The sequence below is a fragment of the Trematomus bernacchii genome, unplaced genomic scaffold (assembly GCF_902827165.1).
Source record: "Trematomus bernacchii unplaced genomic scaffold, fTreBer1.1, whole genome shotgun sequence".
NCBI lineage: Eukaryota > Metazoa > Chordata > Actinopteri > Perciformes > Nototheniidae > Trematomus > Trematomus bernacchii.
In genome coordinates this window covers 20,001-42,825 of record NW_022987581.1, presented here as the reverse complement: position 1 = coordinate 42,825, position 22,825 = coordinate 20,001, and the positions used below count along the sequence as shown (strand labels likewise).

Below are 22,825 nucleotides of genomic sequence, written 5' to 3'. Positions count from 1 at the left end.
TGGAAATACCAAAAGTAAATATACTTAGTTACAATATCCGACTGCATGTCACTAAAAATATCACCAACACGTATTTAGTAACCAAGGAAAAGCAGCGCTGCACAATTTTCTGAGATGAATAGTGTTTGAAAGAGAGGGTGCCAGAGTTTCACATGATTCATTTCATTTAAAGAATAAAAACAGTGTGACAGAAAAACAGCACAATATACTGGTGATTGTTGCAAGGCTGAATCAAAAAAGCCTTGGTTTAAAAAGAGGTTTAATAATTTAACATCTCTAAGAGACAGATGCTCAAAGCTATACCTTGACATCAGCAGCAGTGGAGTGTCAAATTATAAGTTATATTATAGATTAAACTACGCAGCAGTAAAGTAATTAAAATAAGCTCCAATTTTACAACATTAAAGTGATGAACACATTAATGCAGCGCTGATTAAAATCCAATACATTTTATATATTTGGTATCTGAAATCAGCCATACTACAAACCTTTTTTATTTATATTTTGATTATAATACTTTTGTACTTTTACTTGAGTAGGATTTTTAATGCTAATTCACATTTCTATAACTTTTAGCTCAATATTCATCTAAAGCTGTCAATTGATTAGCCATCTTTGAGGTATTTCAACCGTTTCCACATAATTTTTGGGCACTTTAAAGTATAATTCCACCGTTGTCAAGAAGGAAATGTATCTGCAATACAAATTTAAAATCACTCACCTCCTTCAGCTTCTTTTCCTTCGAACTTTGTCCTCAGTTCTCTCATCGAGTGAGGCGATGAAGGTGAAGACAGAAACATCCGGCCTCCTCTTCCCGTCGACTCTTCATCAGATATCAGAGCGATGGAGGATTTTGGCCGTCCTGCTGACCTCTGAGTGACTGTCAGTCTTCATGATCCAACCCCAACAACTGACACACACACACACACACACACACACACACACACACACACACACACACACACACACACACACACACACACACACACACACACACACACACACACACACACACACCGTCCTCTTCTTTAATCCATCCGTATAAATCCAAAGCAGACATCTCTGTTCCATCTGTTTTCATTATGATTCCTAGACTTATTTTGATCCATTTCATCCATCTCTCACCCCCATCCTTATCTGGCCCCTCTTTCACTCACTGTTTTCATGTGAAAAATCAACATGACCTTGAAATGGGGAATAAATATGTCAGATACAGACACTATTAGTTGGGAAAAATAGCTTTGCAGTACCATATGTTAACACTAATGTTCAGGGACAACTTGCAGTGAAGGGATTTCCATTCACTGCAAAGGTTTTAAGCTGTTAACAAGAACACCTAATCCTTCTGGATACTTAACTGGATACTGTTAAATACTAATTATATAAGCCTATACAAATACTATTTTGTTAGCATAGGCCTACTTTACTTCAGTGTTTTCATTTCATTCTACTTCTAGATTTTGGACGAAAATATTGTAATATAAATCTTGTAAAATGTCTTACATTTTGATTTACATTTGTATTTCAGGACTTAGTTTATACTTTTAACAATTTCAATCGTTATACTAACTTTTAAAAACTGTTTTATTTTTGCATGAATTTGAGCTAGCTATTTCAAATATGTGTCCATTACTTTTAGCTAATGATTTTTTAATTAACTTTAAGCTAACGTGAGCTATTTCAACTGCATTACGGTTAGCTAGTGTTTTTTTTAATTATGTTTCAATTAAAATGTATCCATGACTTAAGGCTTACTATTGTTTTAATTACAGTAATTGTTGGCTAATTGTTTGAGCAATGTGTCAACACTTGCATCTAACCATTTTAATTTTGCCATTAGCTAACATAAGCTTTTTTAATCATTTACCCATTACTTTTTACTAGTTGTTTCTTTTGGTTATCCATTACTTGTAGCTACTATTTTGACCATTTAACATAACTATCACACAAATTAACGAGCTAGTTTTTAGCTAACAATTTTGAATGAACCTGAAGCTAACGTTAGCTATTGAAAACTGTTTATGTACTACGCAGTTAGCAACTTTTACATGTTTCAATTACTTTTAGCTTTCTATATCAACTGTATTTTCATGAATAATGGCTTACTGTGTGTGTATTACTTTAAGATAATGATTTCAGCAGATTACTCATTCATTTCAGCTATTTTTTTATTACTTTTAGCCAACAATTTATCCATCACTTTAAGCTAGTATTTGTACTTGATCCATTACTTGTAGCGATCTATTTTGACCATTTGGCCTATCAATTAACTTAAGTTAGTTACCTTAGTAAGTTAGTTGCTTACATTTAAATAGTAAATCAAATCAAAAACCCCCAAAACGTTTTTCATATGAACAGATAAAGCTTCTTTCCTCAATGTAGCATCGTTGCAGAAGTACCTGTCCTACTGTAAGAAAACAATATTAGTCCATAATATTAAAGCATCTACATTTGTACCATAAAAAAACTGCACACATCAAAGGTCCCATGTCATGGCCATTTCTACTGATCATAATTCCATTGTTGAGGTCTACTAAAATAGATTTATATTGTGCAATTTTCCAAAATCACATTGGTTTCTCATACAGCATCTCTGTATAGTATGTGTATTCACTCTCTGTCCTAAACGGCTTGTTGGAGCTCCTGCCCCCCCCCCTCCCTATGAGCCCAGTGGCCGCCTGCGAGACAGCGAAACCCAGCCCGAACACACACCCGCAGCCTGGCTGGGAGTTTGTGAGTGCTCACACACCGACTCACAGCCTCGCCGCGTCCCGCCGTCTCAGGGAGGAGAAATCGGCGGAGCTGCAGCTGAGAAAAGATTGAGTGTGTGTGTGTGTGTGTGAGGAAGTCCGTGGATTGGTCAATTTGGACCAATCCACGGACTTAACGTAAGGGCTCCACGGATTGGGCCATTTGGACCAACGGGTCCATTTGGGTATGGGCACGTCACTGTACCCAGGAAGAAAAAGAGCGTTCTGGGGCAGCATAGACAGGTCTTTTCTGTGTTAGAGTTTTACTCGCTACAGGGTGTACTTTGAGGGTTTGTGACTTTGCAGACTGTTTATAGGCATACAAACCTTCATAACACACAAGGGGACGGGTAATAACCGGAAAAGCATGACATGGGACCTTTAACATAATACAATTGCCACTACAAAAGTTGGAAAATTGCATCTGCATTTCAACACCTATTTGAACTAGGGAATTTGGAATAACATTTCTATTTTTACCCTGAAGCTGCCCTAGTTTCTTTAGGCAGATTCTTTCACTTTTTCCAGACACAAGATTGACAGAAACACAGAATTGCCCAGGTAGAAGTTTCTAGACTCAGAACATGAGCATTCATAACTTCATGTCTTCTAAAGACAGAACTGAAGAGTCAGGATGGGGTTATCCACTCCCCTGAAACTGAAAAACAGACAGAAGAAACAAGGGAAGGAAACAGAAATAGAGACGGAGATAGCTACTTACCTGCCATAGAGAAAAAATTGAGAATAGGAATGCAAAAGAAAACATGAGGCAGAGTTTGGTGAAAATGGGAAAGAAATTGGGGCAGAAATGTCTTAAGAAACTGAAACAGGTGTTTTTTTTATGTGCAACAAAAGTGACAAAAATAGGTTTCTGAAATAAGAAGAGAGTGTACTTGAAGCATTTTTTAAGTGTATTCATAATTCATATACATATTGACAGGTTTCTAATACAGCATGGTTTTGATAACTGTCTTCTTCCAGCTTTTTTTTTTTTTTTTTTTTACAAGAATAACAATAAAAAATGATAAAGACACAACACCATGTACGACGCACTTTTTAAATTTTATGGCAATGCTTCTTTTGAATGGATTTTGCATCTCCCGATCAAATATCGCTGCGATTTCACTATGAATTAAACCATTCATAAGTACTTGGTAAGGCTTACTCCCCATTGGTCGGTCACAGCGTTCATATATGACAACGTCTCCGAAGTTTCCAGTTCCAAAAATGTTTTCATAACTTCCTACGTGCAACCAGTACACAGTTTCACACGCGATGAAAACTCTTCCATGTCCTGTTGATCTTTTTCCTTTTAAAGATGGCGGACACGCATTAGTCCATAGTGTTATCATCTCCTCTTGAAAGGCTCTGTCCTCCTTTTTGTGTATTTTGAAAAATAAGATTGTTCCATCGGATTCTCCATGAATACTATCTGTACCGTAAAAACCCCAAGTGATGAAAAATAAGAACACTTTTCAAAAAGGACCAAAAATGGAATCAAAGACCCAAGATATTGGCATTTTTTTCGGTTTCTTTCACACACACACTCACGCTCACACACACACACACACTCATTTCTCATTCATTCACGTGACTTTTGAAAGGCAACAGATGTCCGTTCTCCAAGGCAATAATGTCTTTGTGGCAAAACTCGACCCTGACATTCCCGACAACATCACTCCTCCCTCTCCAGGAATGAATGGAAAATAAAAAAAGAAATTAATCCAAGTCATGAATATAAAGTGAGATACATCCATTTCATTTCATGAGTAAATACTGATGAGAATACAAAAATAATAAATGAGGACTAAAATATATCCTAATATCGTAAAATAAGATACTACTTGTGAGAGGATACTAAATGCTCTCCTTTCCTTGCTCCCAATACGCCTCTTTAAGGCAACAATTGAACAAAAACAAACAGATAAATGATGATACAGATGATTATAAAAGACTTTTAGACTTTGAGGGTGTCAGAGGAAAATCAAAGTAAAGCCTAGAGAGGAAGTTTGTTTCTTTTGTTCTCTACGGAAAAGTTCCTTTAGTTCCTACATCGGTCTCGACGTCGTAGTTTTTTTGTTCTCCGTTCCTCTATGTTGCACGTCTGTCGTTTTTTCTGCGTTTAAAGTAAAGAGCAACAAAATCTTTTCTCCATTGTCTTTAAGTGTAAATAATGCTGATTCCCGTTTGAGAAAATTGTACATTCCCTTTTTTACGTTGTTCTCCGTCACGGGTTGCCAGTCCTGTTCACATTTCGGGTCTCATCTTCTCAGTCTTCTACGGTCCAAAACTAACCTGGGAAAGGAAACGCACACACAACAAATTGAGGTTAGCATCATCAACAAGGACCTATGTGTTTGAATACAAAGGGTTAGAGCCATTTAGACAAAGTGCTTTACATAGGCCATAAGACTGTTAAACACCTGAACTTTTGAAAGAACATACAAAGCCTAACATTCATCTGTTTGCAACTCACATATATCAATATTCCAATTACTGCATAGAGACTACTCTGCACAGTTTCTATTAGGGATGCTCCGATCGCCAATTTTGGGGCAGATCGCCGATCGCCGGAATCAGTATCGGCCGATACCGATCGCCGATCCGATCGAGTGGGCGGGGCCTATGGGGATCTTCCATTTAAAGTGATGTTTAAAACTCAGTTAATGGGGCTCATTCACTGGCGCTTCCACAAACAACAACCAACATAATTATTACATTCAAATGAAGTACATTATTCAAGTTTACATTAACTTTGGATAATAACACGGGAGAAATGAGCGGAAGAGCTCTCTTTTCCTCTCTCCCCCTCTCTCTCCCCCTCCCTCTCTTTTCCTCTCTCCCTCTCTCTCTCCCAACAGCCTGTCAGTATCTCATGCAGCTCACTGATCCAGTAATGAGTGACCCGACAGTGAAGAATAAACATATGTATAACTAGTTTAGCTTGTTCCAGAGGTAGATTAAATAGCTAAGTGTGTTGTCTAACTCTTGTGTGTTTTGCTCCGCTCACCGGTCCGTCACAGCGGGCGGAGCTGCAGGATTTCTGCTTCACACACGTTGCATACCGCTATTTTATTGTCATTTTCGGACACCTTAAAATCCTGCCAGACTGGTGAAGCCATTTTGAAGAGCTTGTTTTGCCGCGCACAGAGAACAGTGTCATGTATTTTACGTCATCATTTTACGGCTCTCGCGATCGGCATTTTTAGAGAGCACCGATCGATCGGCAGAGAGTGAGTATCGGACGATATCGATCGGAGCATCCCTAGTTTCTATCATATTCTGTTTCCATTATATTCTATTTTATTTTATTTTTTTATTTTCATTGTCATAACTACACTGTAGCTATGCACACATGACAATAAAAGCCTTGAAACTTGAACACATAAATAAATTGAACTGTTTCTAAGAGATAACAATTCGTAAAAGAATAGACATTGTAAATACACATAATGCTGCAAGAAGTGGTGAAGTGCAATGATAAAACATAGTTAAAGGACCCCTTGAAAAGCACCAAGAACCCAGGGTTAGGACGGACCTCAGATATTTAGGAAGTGTGTTCCTTAGGCGTGTCATTGTGTACAGTTTTGTAAGTAGCCATCTTCCTGGACTGTGTAAATGTTTATTATTGTTTATGACACGTTTTATGCCGTAAAGCAGACTCTAGTTTGCAGGACCAAGAGTTTAAGACCCCATTTACACGGGAACGTTTGCGTTTACGCACTGAATTCGTTTTCAAAAAAAGTCTTCCGTTTACACGCATTCGGCTCATTTAACGTGTCCGTTCACACGAGACCACTGGAAACGCTGTAGTACATATGCCGGGCCTGTAAGTGGCGCTGTAACTTCCGCCACAAAATACACAAAAAGCAGCGAAGAAAACCCCTGAGCATGGTTGCCATGGTTGCCCTTCTGTTTATACCCCGCGGTGGATCTAGCAACATGTAGTTCATGTAGTTCTCCATGTCCACTTGTTGCTGATGGTTGTGGTAGAGGAGCTGTAGATTTTGCACTAACATCTGAAGCATGGTCAGTAGCAGTAGCACTAGCTACTGACCATGCTACAGCAGTGAGCGTTCTGTCCGCAGATCTATCCACCTTGGGACCCGTTATCGTTTGCGGGGTCCGTTTCCGCGTTTCCGTTACGGCCTCGTGTGAACGAACGGGCTAAACGAAATAGAAAAGTTGCGGATACAACCATTTGCGTTATCGTGTAAACAGCACATAACATTGTGTTATGCCAGTAAGACAATGGGAAGTCTACAAGCATGGAACAAAGACGTTTTAGACCGCATCGTGATAGTGTGATAGTACTTGTGTTTATCTTACTATATGCATCTTTAGAAGACTTTTCTTTTTGCCGCTGCTTTTAATTGAACTATTCACATCTTAAACTGCACTGTAACTTTTAACTTTTATCCATGTATTTTTTATTTTAATGTTTATTTTATTATCTTTTCTTTTTAATGACTGATTTTAAATGCCATTTTCATAATGTCTTCCATTTTTGTAAAGCACTTTGAATTGCCTTGTGTTGAAAGGTGCTATATAAATAAACTTGCCTTGCCTTGCCTTGCATTTTTATAGTGTCTTTTAAGTCGGTAATGGACCGCCAAGAGACATGTGGATTTGGAAGCTGTGATTTCTTTGAACCTTCATCACTTACATGTGACTACATCGGTTCTTTATTAACCTTCCCGTTCGTAAAAGTTTTAATGTCGTAAAAATGGGTTATTTGATCTATTTTAGCTGATTATGCTATTATTGAGTTATCTGTGTTCATTGAAATGTATGGTATCTGTTGTCTTGCCTTGTCAATTTGGGAAAATCATCGTTGCGTTTATTTTGGGTAAATGATATCTATTGACCATATATTCCAAAGACAGCAGTAAAAGTTGTTTTAATAAGTGTTCATTGAGTTGGTTAAAAGTTATAAGACAGACTTTGGTGATGAATACTATATGCTTTATAAACAGTCGAACACAACACAAATGTTAAAGCTATTTCAACGCTTGGGAAACTGGAATTCACCTTGGAAACTAAGTGGGCTGAGAACCATGTAATATAAAACAGCCACTACAATGCAATGTTTTACACATTTCGCAATTTCTGTACTTAAGTAGACTTCTGTGAGAAGTGCTTTGAATTGGTCAGATAATAACAGGATGGCAGACTCCTTTTTACTCCATTATCTGACAGACATATTATTAAAAATGTGTCAGCGCAAATTGAGGCAAGCACATCAAATCTTGCTTATTTTTTTTTTAATCCAATGGATTTCGATTTGTAAAAGCCAATTTTCGAACCCATTTTAAAAGTGATAAAGATTGGCTCAGATGGTGATGAATTAAGGCGGAAATCTTACTAAAAAGATGCCGAAAAGGAGAGTTATGTTTTGTCTTTGGTTTCCATGAGGACAGGCGGTGAGGGGGAGGAAGAGACAGGCAGCGGTGCAGACACTAAGGTGAGGCGAGGAGGAGTATGAGAAATAATTATTTTCTCAGAACGAGCCAACAAAGAGTAGAGTAGCTATTGTACTGCTGTGTGAAATTATTATCTGAATAGGAAATGTATAATCAGCCCTGAGGCAACAAATGAATACCCATTCACTGACAGTTTGTTAATGAGAAACCAAATTATGTTTCCCAGAAAAAAAAATGTACTCGTGGAGATCGAACATGTTGGGTTGCTATAATGTGCTTCATTACATGTTAACACCAAAAGAGGAAGGTGTTTTTTTACAATCTGTATGGCGTTACCATTCTGGCCCATATTTTGAAAATAATTTCCATTCAAGGATGAACAGTTAAAGGTAGGGTAGGTAAGAATGGAGAAACCAGCTCGAGTGCGCTAGAATCTGAAAGTACACAACCGGAAAAAAATCTGCCCCTTCCTTCAGACTTCCTTATAGAGCCCCTCCTCCAACACACACGAACGCGCACATGACCAATGAGGGCAAGAGATAAGTTTGTGCACGAGATGGAAGGCTGACAGGCAGGTAGGCCATCCAGTTATTTTAGCCGGACCGGCTCAGATGATTGGTTGTACTTTTTACAGCGCCACGGCTTCCACAGATGACATTTTTTTATGTATTTATTGTCAAAGTATTTAATGTATTTATTGCTATCGGGATGTTAAGAGCATTCCATGGAATATAACAAAAAGTGTATCTGAAGTGAATTACCTACCCCACCTTTAATCTACATTTTACGGAAATCGAAATATTGACTAGTGCAATGGTCAAATTTCAGAACATATGTAAAAAAATACATTTTAATTAAAGAGTTGTTGAGTTGCAGAGCTATCACAGGCTACACATAATGTTCTACAAACTTAACAATACATATTTGTTTGGTAGGATAATACAAATAAAATAAAAATATTCATCAAGATCATTTTAAATATATTTTTAAATGATAATGAAAAGGAGGCAAAAATGACCAATCCTTGCTATATAGTTCTGAAAATATCTGTCAAAAATAATGACAATTAGTTTGTTTTTTTATATTGTGCAGAGCTTTTTCCAAAGATTTTTTCGTAAGTAAGATTAATAATCACTTAACGTACTACACACACACAAATACAGCAGGGTTTCCGTAAGCCGGTAATTACCGTTTTTTAGCTGGTAATATTTATTAAAAAACGGTAAATTCAAACCCTGCCGGTCAAAATGTCCGGTAATAATTAGGGATGCTCTGATCGATTAGCCGCCGGTCATTATCGACCGATATTCACTCTTAATAGTTTGATCGGTGCTCTCTATGAAGGCCGATCAGGAGAGCTGGATCTGATCGATATGGACATAAACGCGAGTGAAGTATAACCGGACGAGAGAGAGATCAGATCAGATGCTGAGTCTGACGGAGACACGCAGCTCTTATAAACTGAAGCAATATAAAAATGAGCCCCATTAAGTGAGTTTCAAACATCAGCATATCCGGTCATAGTCCGGTAATTACTCTGCTACACAATTATTATTATTATTATTATTGAAACATGACCGGTAAGTTTCGTATTTGTCCGGTAAAATTAATTATTCCGGAACACTTGACCGGCAAGGAAAGAATCCTAGCGGAAACCCTGTGAAACACACACACACACACACACACACACACACACACACACACACACACACACACACACCCACCCGCACACACACACACACGACTACACAACACACACACACACCACTCACACACAACACAACCCACACCACACACACCATACACACACACACCACACACACACCCACACCACACACACACACACACACACACACACACACACATCACACACACACACACACACACACACACACACACACACACACACACACACACACACACACACACACACACACACACACACACACACCACACACCCACACACACACACACACACACACACACACACACACACACGTCTAAACTTACAGCTCCATGACTCCTGTATCTCTCCTTCTTCTGCGTTTCTCTCAGCCTCTCTCTGACTGCTCCAGGTAAACTGACTTGGGTGGCCGAATGCTCTGAGTAAACTGAGTGAAGGAGACGGACAGAAAACATTTTGGGGTTAGAGGAAGGGATTGAAGAAGTGATTAAAAACACTGAATGGGTGGTGATGAGGACTTTCACTGAGTTTCTTAAAAGCAAAGACCAACCTGTCTTTCTTTACCTTGTGCTTCGGACACCGCAGTGAGAAGTTATCTTCGTTCAGAGAACAATCTGGAAGGGGGAGCAGAACATATTAGTACGATACTAGAATTGATCTAATCATCACAACATTTGGTGGACTTGTTCAATGGGTGGGTGATAGGCCTACCAAAGCCCCCCTGTGTTAGCTTAATCCAGGGCTATTCAATTGGCGGCCCGCGGGCCACATCCGGCCCCGGGGTGATATTTACTGGCCCTTTGAGTATAATGTTAAAAAGTAATCTAGTTTTTTTTGGGCCAGAGTGCCTTTATTCCAGAGAGGGTGTTCAATTGAGAGATAGAGGGGAAGACATTGCCTGAAAACTTCGGCGGGCTCGGGGTTTCGAACCCACCTACTAGCTACTGTAGTGACAACTCCTGTCATTTATTGCATCTATACAAAGCCATGTTAGGGAAACTTCCATCCTACATCTGCTCCCTGATCTCACGGCGAATTGTAAGTGGCTACTGCCTGAGATCGCATGCTGTGGTTTTATTAAATGTGCCAACTGCTAGGACTGTCTTAGGGAAGATAGCATTTAGATGTGCAGCTCCACTGTCTTGGAATAGTCTGCAATGGAAATGGAAACTGAGCAATCTGGTGCCACTAAATGTTTTTAAAGCTCGGTTGGATGCTACTCAATCGGAAGCTGTTGGTACCTGTTCATGTGGATAGTTATGTAAATTGTAATCCCTGTAATGATGCCCTTTTTGTTGTTCTGTTTATGTTTTTATGTTTCATGTGGAACCTACTTGAGCAGGTCTCCCTTGAAAAAGAGATCAATGATCTCAATGGGATACAACCTGGATAAATAAAGGTTTGAAATCTCTGCGTGAATGATGAGATAATTTCACCTAAATGAAATCAAATGAAATTATGTTGATGGTTAACTCAGCTTCACATGTACTGAGTTCTGAACTTGCCATTTAGATCTAGAAAGGCCTTGGGGCTATGTTGTTTGATTAATGAAACACAATATATGCACTCCACTATGCTGTTGTAGTATGAACTGCATCTGAAGCTCTTAATATGATTGCTCATATTTCAAGCCATCTTTTTCCCCGACCGCTTGCTTTGGATCATTTTCATCAACCGGCCCCCATTCCAAACTAATTTGATAGCCCTGGCTTAATCTATTGAAGACATTTTGAGTTTTTCTCGCATGCCACTTCGATGACTCAAAAAACATAAAAAAGTAAGGAAGAATTGAAGTAAATGTCGGCAGCAATAATATACCAAAACACGTGTATTCAAACTCTCACACAAATCGTGCAGGATTTCCCCAAGTCCCATTTATCTGAGACTTTCGTATAGTTTTGCTTTTTGACACAAACTTCAATGTATTTCTCTGGGTTTTTGATTTTCATCGTGAGGCCATGCGGGAAAAACAACCTGTGGGGGAAACTTCTGAAGCAATTGGAGTCAGGACTCAGAGAGACACGAGGAGAGCTGGAGCTTTGATGGCAAACACTGACGGTTTATTTGGAGCTTCGGCCGGAGAATTCACACGACATGTCACGGGCCACGAGTTGACCACACGGTTGAGATGCCACAATCAATTCTGAAGACCCCTCCTGTAGCTCCAGGTTTTAACTAGTTCAGAATGTAATAATCAACATTCTTCAATAGATAGACTAAACAGCTGAGGACACTGAATCACATTTGTTGTCGCTTATGGCTCGAGGTCATCTACACCCCGAGAAGGATGTGTTCCAGGTGTCCCACAACAATAACTATCTCTCACCGAGAATTACCCGGTCATAAACTGGTAACATCAACAAAATGCGAGGGCAGCCCCTCCTTAAGGGAGATAACGGCTGCTCAAGGTTGGTCAGCTGCGTCAGAGGGCGAAGGAGGACATGCAGGGGAAATTATTCCCCAACACAACCTATTCTTCAAAAACTCAAGGTAACAAGTAATCAATCATTTTGGAGGTGAAGTATTCCTTCCTTGCTTTTATTGAATGCATCCACTCACCTGCTTCAATAGCACACAGGTAATGGTAGCGAAGGGTGCAGCCTTTACTGTAGCAGCCCAGGGTCGATCCGACCATCTCACAGTACGAGCAGCACTGAGCAGAGAAAAAGACAGAAGAAATCAATAAACCCATACCAATAGTATAATCCACAGTACTGCAAACTTATTCAAATGGTATATTTTGAATGATTATTATTCATTCATGTTATTATTTACATATCTCTTTTTCTCTAGAACTCTCTTCCTCACCAATGAACAGGTAACAAAATATGAATATCTGAATTAAAGATAAATGTAGTTGTATTACCCCTCAGTCTAACCCAGGGGTGTCAAACTCAAGGCCCGGGGGCCAAATCCAGCCCGCGACTTCATTTTATGTGGGCCCATAAGAGCTTGCAAAGAATATAATATGTTTATTATACGGTTACATGCTACTTTACAGAAGCACGTTGCCCATAAACTACATGTCCCACAATGCATCAAAAAAAAATCTCTCAGAATTTGTCTTTTTTTTGCAAAATATGCCTTTTTTCTTAGAATGTGTTTTTTCCTCAGAATTTGACTTTTTTCTCAAAATGTCACTTTTTTCTCAAAATGTCACTTTTTTCCAAAATGTCACCTTTTTTTTTCTTCAGAATTTGGCTTTTCTTTTTAAATCATTTTGTGACATTCTCACTGAAGAGACTTGCAATTATTTGCCCTAGACTTCTGCTTTCAGACGTAGTTAATTATGGGGTTATTACCCTATCCCATAATAATCCAATGCAGAGGCAATAATGTAATATAATACATTATTTTATATATATTAAATATTTGTATATGTATTTTTATATAGTCTTAAAGTTACAACTGGCCCTTTGAGTGCAACCATAATGCTGATGAAACTGAGTTTGACACCCCTGGTCTAACCCCACAAACACACACCCTATAACTACACACCCATAAGTCCGATACCATGTTGTATTATTCATTTTTTTCCGTTCCCCTGTTTTGTTTTGCCTTAGTCTTACTTTGAGAAATGGTCTTTTCTGTGTATATATATATATATGAAGCTGTCCTTGTCTTCACTTGTGCTGTAATAACTTAATCAATTATACCAAAAACAATATATAGCTGAGCATTTGTTGTGTCTTTTATTTACATTAATGATGTGACCGTCTAGGTTTCCTGTAGATATTTAATTGCTCTTTTTACTGTTAGTGTACAGTTTTACTATCATGCTGCTGTGTTTATTGTATTTTTGTAACTCTGGCACAACGATTTCCTTTGGGATAAATAAAGTCTTATCTTATCTTTTTTTTAAAACAGTGATAATTCTAAAATATCCCCAAAACGAAAACAAATGCAGAGGCCACTCACTGTTTCTCTGGCACCATCTAGTGCCTCCTGCAGGCCGTACAGTCTCCCATTGACAAGATACACTCCACTGGTCCACACGATGCATCCTTCGTGCACCCACAGCTCCTCGGGGTCCATGGGCATCTGAGGCAGCTGGGCCAGTTGTGCCAAGGGCCCTAAAGAGTCCAAAGCTGGGGGAGGAGGCTGGAAAGGAAGGGACGCCTTGCTGTTGGATGGCACCATTCTGGGGGAATCCTCACTGGATTTGTGCCTCCTTTTAAAGCGAGGATGCGAGGTCAGCTTTCTGTGTTGAGGTCGCTGTTGAGCGTCGTCCATCGGCTGTTGTTGCTGGATTTGCGGTGGCTGTGGTTGCTGCTGTTGGTCCATCTCGAAGTCTGGCTCTCTCTTAAGCGTAGGGATAGGCCGGATGTCTAGATTCATGTCCCATGTTAGAGTTTTACTGATGTAGGAGGAAGTGGAGGAGAAGGAACAGGAAGAAGAGGAAGGGGTGGTATTGAACTGGCCAGTCATGTGCATCATCATTTCCTCTCTTGGCGGGGCAGTTCTGACTGTTTTAATGAGAGGTATTGGGTTTGACTCAAGGTTGATGTTGTAGTGGCTCTCAGCTGGGGGCTTGGTAAACTGAGCCTCTTGTGTTTGCATTTCTTGAATTATGTTCGAAGAATTTGAGTTCATGTCCAAGTTTGGTCCCGTTTTGTTTGCACCCGTGGCCGCTTGACATTGTCGGACTTGAGGCTGGTTCTTGGGGAGTCTTGCGGCGTATTCAGCCGGATAGAAAGGTCCGTAGAGATCACCGAGGTGTTTGTAATTCGCCCATTTTTGACACAGGCAGCAGAGCAGGCGGCCCGAGTGATTGGTCTCTGTGATCACAGGGCCTGAAACAACATGGTCGGACGAAGGCAGCACTTTTCCCGACTGAAGTGTAGTTTCCGCATCGTCTGAATCCCTTTCCTCTGCTTCTTTGTCTCTCTTAGACAACTGGGAGGAAAGAGCGGAGGTCAGTAGACAATCAATTCCACTCCCGCTCGCTTTCCCCCCGGCTTTCATTTTCTCTTCCTCGCCGTTTACAATGGTGCACACCGCCCCAATCTCTGGTACTTTGTTCTCCACATGTATGTGTGGGAAAAACGGGCCCTTTCTATTTGAATCTCCACTTGTGTTGGGGCTCCCTCCTGCCCCTGAAGGTGTATCTGGGTCTTCTTTAGCCCTCGATGCTGCCGTTGGTGCCGCCACCCTCCTCCTCCTCCTCTGTCGACCTCTTGCTTCCAGCGACCCGTCTTCATTCTTCACGCCTCTTCGTCGCTGGCGTACAGGTTTGACCTCGACCACCGGCTGCGTTTCCTCGCTCTCTACATCCACTTTCACTATCTGGGTTAAAACCGGCGGGGTCAGCGGGGGAGCAGTATCATCGTCTGCAAGAGGGGGATCTTCAGGAGGTGGGGGTGAGCTGCAGGAGGTCTGATCATGTGGTGGTGATGTAGCTGGAGTTGTAGTTGGAGTGGCTGGAGTAGCACTTGGAGAAGTGCTTTGACCCTGGGCTTGGGGCTGGCTTTGCACTGGTGATTGGCCTTGACCCTGGGCTCGTTTTTGTTTATTCACACTCCCCACGGGCCTGCCCTTCTTCTTGCCAGATGGGAAATAGCCTTTAGGCACAGAACTGTCAGAGTGCTTAGAGTCTTGTGGCGACATACTAGACCTAGAAGAGGACACCTGATGCCTATTCATGTGTCCTTGGCCATGGTGGGGAGAGGTGGATCCGTAGTAATCGCTCCTGGGATAATCGTCAAACCCAATGCCAGATTCTTGAAGTTTCTGTCGCAAGAGGTTATCAGCAGACTGCTCTCCTCTTCTGGTTTCAAGCTGCTGGTAAGTGTTGGTGAAATGTTGAATGTCTGACAGAGCGGATGAAGACGGAGGGGGGGAATCCTGGACTGGGCGAAGAAGAGGCGGAGGAGGGGGTAAAGGTCCGAGCAAAGCAAAATCCTCTTTGTCGCCAGACCCTGACGCCACGGCGGATCCTAATCCAAAGTCGAAGTCTTGTTTTATGGTTTGGGACGTCTGATGGGGATCACATGGGTAGGCAGTCGGAGGTAAAGGACCAGCCTCATCAATCCCTCTGAAGGGAATCATATCATTTAATGAGTGACTTTCATCCATGTAACTATCATCGCCAGCGGAACCCCTGGGGAAATGTGTCAAGTCTTGGTCCTGCGAGTCATTATACGAAGGTATTTCTGAGTGAGGGAAACCTGGGTAATGATTTGACTCGTCATCAACGTGGCCTGCTGGCTTCCTAATATTTGGTGTGATTTTCTGCACTATCGCCTCCAGCTTCAAACCTCGTCCTTTCCTGGGTGTCAAAGCCTTGGTGTTTCCACTCGTTGGAGATAAAGGTTGTGAATATGTGTTTTCTCCAGACAAAGGGGAAGAAAGCCTGGGACATGGGATATCTGAACTGGATGAGTCGTCTTCATTGTGATGGCTTGACTCAGACTGAGCCCCGGGGGAGTGGTGAGAATTTGAGGCAGCCCTTTGCTGGGAGGCTTCCTGGAGTTGCCTTTTGGCGGGAATAGGGGAGATAAAAGAACGAACCCGTCTTCGCAACATCAGCGCATTTGTGTCTCCAGAACCGCCAGCTTTAGTCGGACGCTGTGGAGTGGAGTTCATTTCTGCAGGAAGCTTAGTGGGAGGAGGTGGGAGGGGATGTTTGGGAACCTCAGGTTCAGCTGCATTTTGGCCATGAGTAATTTGTGGAGAAACAGGGATGTGTGAAGCTACAGGAGGAGGAGGGGGAGGCTGTGTTCTGTAAAAGGAATCTCCCTCCTTTAGTCGAGCGCCTTCTCTCCCAGAGTGTGTCGACTCCCACATTTTCAAATCAAAGAAAGCGCTCTGTTGATGGAGAGAAGTTTTGCCCCCAAGTTGTTCGCCCGGCATTTCACTTTGTAAGATTCTCTGCCTCTGTTCTGATTGGCCGCCCTTATGTCTTCCTGGAGACAAACCGGGCTGCATCATCATCTCCTTTGACGGCCTGTTCATCGCTTTCACCCAGTCATTCATGTCGTGGGGGTGATGAGGGGGGCCGCGGGGGTGGGGATACATTTGAATCTTATTTGCAGATTGAGGGGATAAATTGTGGTATGGATGGTGGGAAGGAAAATGGGGGTTACTGCGTGGCATCATATTCCCTTCTCTTGCGTCTCCGAATCGGTAACCGGGAAAACTGCCACCGCTGCCAGTTGACAAATCAACACCGTGAAGATAGGACTGATGCCTCGGGGGTGAAGATAACGGGTTAGTGTTCGACGGATGAGAAGACAAGGGTGTTATATCAACATTACCTCGCCTATAGGAGTCAGCATTCATTACAACAGATGAATGAACGGACTTGGAATGATACTCTAGATCAGCCTCATTACCTCCACCATGATGATCACTTTGTACATTTGCTGGTTCTTTCGATACCGTTTCCATTTTGACCACTTGCTTCTCCCCAATATCTTTTCTGCTCAGATCATTTGCTGCTGGAGAGGAAAATGGCTGTTGAATCACACTCTGACTTTTCTCTCTTTCCCTTTCAATTTCCCTCTCTGGTGTACTGCGTCTGTTTGGCGACACATCACAAATGACGGAGCGCCGCTCTGATGGGGCTAATACGGATGATTTTTGAGACTCAGCTTGACCAATGTAGCCCGTTAGCGGCTCTGGCTCTTGCAAAAGGAGTTCCTGCACAGCGGAGGACGGCGTGGAAACGTTAGATAAGGCTTTTCTCTGTGGGAGAGAATAGTCTGCTAAGTTGATGTGTTTCGTCGGGGGCTGCTCAGACTCTGCAGCCTGTGTTAAATGGCTCTGGGACCCACCCACTTCAGATTTCTGAGCATTTTGCAATATCTTAGTAATAGCCACTTCTGACTTCACTGACGAATGAGCATCTGTGGAAAATTCTGGCTCATTCTCATGCCTCTGGTTTGCATGTGGGGGCTTTCCAGAGCTCCCCATTTGTCCAGAGTGACCCGAAGCTTCAGCTTCTCCATACGGGTTTCTGCTTTGAAACTGTTGTTGAGCTTGGAGATGGGCAGGAAATGCCTGCTCTGGTCTGCCATAACGTCTATCTAAATTGTAACCTTGAAGAACCTCTTGTAAGAGGCTTGGAAATTGCTGGGAATTATCTTCGTGACCTTTAGCTCCTTGTCCTCTCTTCACCAAAGCCTCTGCTGCAGGACCAGCATCTTTAGAGCCATAACCAGCTTGTGATTGCTGGTACCCTAAATATCTGGAATTTGATTCTGCTGGGCCAGCCCTCCCTCTGTTTTTCATTGATAAATCGGAGCCATATGTTGATTCTGGATAGCCGTATTTATTCGGTCCAGATTGGGGAGGGTTTTGAGGCCGTCCAAAATTAGATTTCTGGGAATATAAACTCAGATCCACACCTTCCTCCCCGTTGTGACTGCTTTCTCTTATACAAGTTTTTTCTTCTAAACAGTTGTCCTTGCTTTTTTCCGCTTGACTTCCCTCGGACCGCGCTGAAACAATCACACCAACACTCTGCTGTTCTTCCGACTGGAGCTTTTCTCCCCTCTCATTATTGTGTAATCTGGATGCAGTGTGCAAACTCTCTTCTTTGTCCTGACAGTTTTGTGAATGGACTCCTCCACCTCGCTGCCTTTGGCTTCGGCCCCTCCCTGTTTTTTCAACTTCACTTTCATTTTTGATGACTTCATTATTTCTTTCTGGTGTCTTCCTATGGCCACCTCTGTGGTCATTATATCTTAGACCAGGCTCTGAGACACTATTTGGCTGCTGGGGTGGAATATTAAAGGAGGGGGGTGAGGAAACTTGAGGTGTTGAACGTGAAGTGTGGCCGGTCTCTGATGACTGACATCCAAAGGAGGGAGATGCTAATGAAGAGGGAGCTTCATTTGCTTTTGTTTTAGACACATTTGGTTCTTTTGACCGCAAATCTGAGGTTTTTACAGCTGACGCTTGCCCAGTATGACTCTGTGAGAGAGGTCGATAACCAGTGGGTTCAGATCCACTGCTTGCGCCGCTCATCTGCCTTATTCGTCCATGTTCCCCCTCAGAAAACTGCTCCTCACGCTCCACCTTGGTCCCAGTCGAGCCTCCAGCCGACATCAATGAGGAGTCTTCATCAGCGCCAACATCTAAGCAGACACCATCCCCGATCCCCAGCGCACTTCCATCTTTAACCGTGCTCGTGCTCGAGGCTGCGCTTGCATTTCGACTCCTCGGTTGCGATGGTGCCTGTTGAATATGCCCGGTGTCTTTCCCCTTCTTCTGCGAAAGCATTGAGTCGGTGAGGAGCATGTGCTGAACTGTGTTTGGTAAATTGGCTACTTGTGAACTCAAGGCATTAAGACTATTCAGGGCAGAATCCTGCAGTTTGTCAAGTGGAGAGGATGAATACATAGAGGCGCCCTCCTCTCGAGATCCCATTCCTGGGCCGAGACCTAATTTGTTGCGGCCTGTTGGAGGAAGGCTACTCCCTCCAACACTCAAACTGTGAGCTTTATGACTGCCACTGCTACCACAACTACTGATGCTGCTGTTGGAGTTGGGCGTGGGACTCAACTGTGGCATGGTCTGCAGTAATCTACCTTGACCATGGCTGCTACGGGGGTTTGATGTAGGAGGATGCGAAGGGCCGTGACCTGAGGGGTGGCCATGAACATCTGAGACACCCATCGAAGGGGAAGGAGAGGAGCTACAACTGGGGGAATGCACTGCAGAGGCAGCTGGTGATGGGTTCGAAATTGGGCTGAAGTTTTGGTTAATTTGGGTTTGTTGAGCGTTGGGATGCATTGGGGATTTGGCTATTTCTTGAGATGCTGCTTGAGGTATACTGGGATTGGAGGCATGATGATGTTTAGCGTAAACAGAGCCTGGAGACGGGCCCTGGTGCTGCATCTTGAGCGAGTTGTCATAACCTACCCCTAAATTGTGCTGTGAGTTGCGGTGCTGTAGTGTGGCTTGCTTGTGAAGTGAAAGTGTCTGTGGGGAATATCCGGGATAATTCGCAGCATGGTAACTCTGTTGAATGCTCTCCATCTGCCCCACGTTGTTAGCAGCAACTGCCCCGGAGATTGAGTTTGAATTGGCGTTGAGGCCAGGCGAACTGTTGACTTTGGGATCGAACCCGGCGCTTGCAGCCCCGTCGAGATACCTCTGCGGAGGCGGGCTGTACATTCCTGACGACGCTGCTGTGGATGCTCCACCCTGTGGAGAGTAGTGTGGGTACTGGGGGGTCATCCTGTGCCCGGAGTGGGGGTAGCTCCGATGCTGCTGCTGCTGCTGCTGCTGCTGCCCGTGGAGGACAGTCGGGAAGGTTTGTCCAAGCTGGCGGTGCTGCATCTGAGATCCGGGCACTGCCTGCATTGCAGCGTTCTGACTCATATTGTACTGATGAGAGGGAGAAAACGCTCCGGCACCAGCACCTCCACCAGAACCAGCACTGGATCCATAATCTACTGGGTACGGTGACATCAGCCCAGACGCTGCTGCAGAGCCAGACCCAGCATGTCGGTACTGGTGAGGTATATGTCCATCGATATTAGGATATCCAAATCCTGCCCCATAAGCCATCCCCCCTCTTCGGTGCCTGTCCTTTCCACCCATCGCAAAATAATAATCCATGGCCTCCTTCCTGTAAGGGTTGTTAGTGTTGTGAATGCTACCCTGTGGTGGCGGCGCCTCGACAGCCCCTCTGTTTCTAGCACTGTAAGCTAGCATGTGGCTAGCCTGACTGGGGTGGTGATGGCCTCTGTGCAGGCTCTGCTGTTGCATCCCCGCGTAATCATCCATCATCCTGGGGGAGATCTGGGAGTCTGCTGGCTGAGGGGGATAGGGAGTTCCCCCTGCACCCCTCCCACTGAACCCCGGGGGGACAGAGGGGGGAGCTGGGCTGTTAGAAAAATTCTGCATTGTTTTGTTTGGATTAGAAATGGAAATATCAGTGTCTACACCAGGGAATGCTTCTGATCAGGAACTGGAAGGCTTACGGCAGTGACCATAAATGACAAAGAGAAAGTCTATGGCCTGGCAGTAAAACAAGGAAATGCTTTGAACAAGCAAAGAGTTCAAGCTGAGGAATATATATATCGCAGATGTCCCTTTCTTGTAGCAGAAAGTTGGTCGGGTTGATTTTCTCAATATGTGAAAAGGCCAAATGGTAAAAGTCTTCTTCAATGTGAAAATGTTATGGTTGAATTCACTTTAAAAAAAAAGAGCTGGGTCTTAAAAAATGGGACTTAAAAAAAAGGGAAAAGATATGTAGTGAAGCAGGCTTCTACTGCAGAATAAGATTTTAACTGAAGCTGAAGCGTTTGGCACTGAGCAGGCAATGATATCATGAACACATGACACACCACCATGTGATTTGTTCAAATGTCTTTACATGTATATGCTCAACTTTATACTAGCAGCTCAAGCAAACAGAGCTATTTTAAGGATTGAATTGTGTCGTGGTCCAAAAGCAACTTGTGCAAAATTGAAAAAGAAAACTCAATAAAACCATTGAGAATGTTTTCTGTCACAACAATCCTTCAGTTCATCAATATGTTTGCCACGACCTGCCTCACACCTGTGTGAGACCAAAACTGCACGAATCAGGAGGTCTGAATACAGACTCATTAAACACTCCCAGAGGCAAACACTCCATCGATATTCTCATCGGCTCTTGGAGTGTAATACTATTTGCGATGTTCTTTGTCTTGGTCATTCCCTTCGAATACAGTTTTCTTTTTTAAGTCTTTGGTCCCTATTTAGTATTTGTTCTTTCCTTGATTCAGATTCTTCTTGGTTCTCTCCTGTATCTTCAGCATGTAACTGCCTTACCTTTGTTTCTTTCTGTCAACCATTATTCAACTCTACCTAGTTCCATGGCAACAATTTTCCAAAAGGAGGATAATCCATTTATTCCACTTCAGGTTCAGTCAATTCAAGCTCCAGTTTTTCTGTTCTCTCTTCAGTATTCCCATGCAGAGAAGTTCGGTTTCACCGGGAGCTGCTGACCAGAAGCCTTCATAATCCTGCATAAAAACAAAGGAATTCATCAAAAAAAGTAAGCACGCAATAATACTTAACCTTATTATACCTTGTGCTAGTAGTAAATAGTCATAAAGAGAAATTAACTGCAGTCATAATAACACTAAAACGCTTTTTTGATAGTTAAAGCTGTTTGACAGTGTGTTTTAATTCAACAATTCACTGATGACGTATGACATATTTATTAATGCAACTACAATCTTAATACATTTAATTAGTTTTGAGCATTTGCACTCCAAAAACTGTATCAAATATTAGAGATGACATCATTATTTCCCATGTGGACTTATTTTAACCACTGAAGTCACACAGAAGCATCACAAATATATTCACCAAACCACCAATAGTTTTAACAAGATTGCCTCGTTGGCTTTATATCAACACTATTGTTGTTGTAAAACACACTGGAAATAACACTTTTAATATGGTTTGGATCATTAACAATACATACATAAGCTGCCTCTTCTGATTGATAACAAACAGGGTTAGAGAAGAGAAAATGGGTTGAGGGGCAGCATGCAATTTAGTCAACAAAGTAACATAGGTCACAAACACTACCTCACATGTAAACAAACAACGCTGTGGTGCCAAAACAGAAGCAGTACGTTTCCTACCACTACAAAACAACACTTTAAACAATTAATGTTAGTGTTTTTTTAACAGGTTTTAATGGTCTTTAACGATTATGGGGGATAATTAAAAAGGCATGACGCCACCTTTATGAGGTCAGCCCCATAATTGCCTCGTGTGACACAAGCCTCTATTGTCCCGCTGTAAAATGGTTAATGGCAACTTTAGGTGACTTTTGTTATTGTAGTGTCGCCTTACACTGAGCAACGCAATAACAAGGCATCATTGTTTATGATTACACTAGGGTAACTGCTGTTATTCACTAATGTAATGTATATCTATTTTAAAACAGAGAAAGCGACGAGCAGTTGAAGGAACATGGGAAAAAACTGAAAAAGGAAGATTACTTATATTTGGTC

General features: G+C 42.3%; 1 protein-coding gene across 2 annotated transcripts in view; it reads right to left on the bottom strand.

Annotated features, from left to right (window-relative positions):
* Positions 1-3,563: 3,563 nt before the first annotated feature.
* Positions 3,564-22,825, bottom strand: part of tcf20 (transcription factor 20) — a 21,317-nt gene continuing 2,055 nt past the window's right edge. The window contains exons 2-6 of one of the 2 annotated variants that reach the window (XM_034127044.1): positions 13,776-21,820; positions 12,417-12,510; positions 10,408-10,471; positions 10,184-10,284; positions 3,564-5,045 (exon numbers count right to left, since the gene is read on the bottom strand). In XM_034127044.1, coding sequence (XP_033982935.1) covers positions 5,041-5,045; positions 10,184-10,284; positions 10,408-10,471; positions 12,417-12,510; positions 13,776-20,714 — 7,203 coding nt within the window. In that variant the 5' untranslated portion in view covers positions 20,715-21,820 and the 3' untranslated portion in view covers positions 3,564-5,040. The remainder of the gene's footprint in view (positions 5,046-10,183; positions 10,285-10,407; positions 10,472-12,416; positions 12,511-13,775; positions 21,821-22,825) is intronic. The other variant, XM_034127045.1, reaches the window with a different exon arrangement.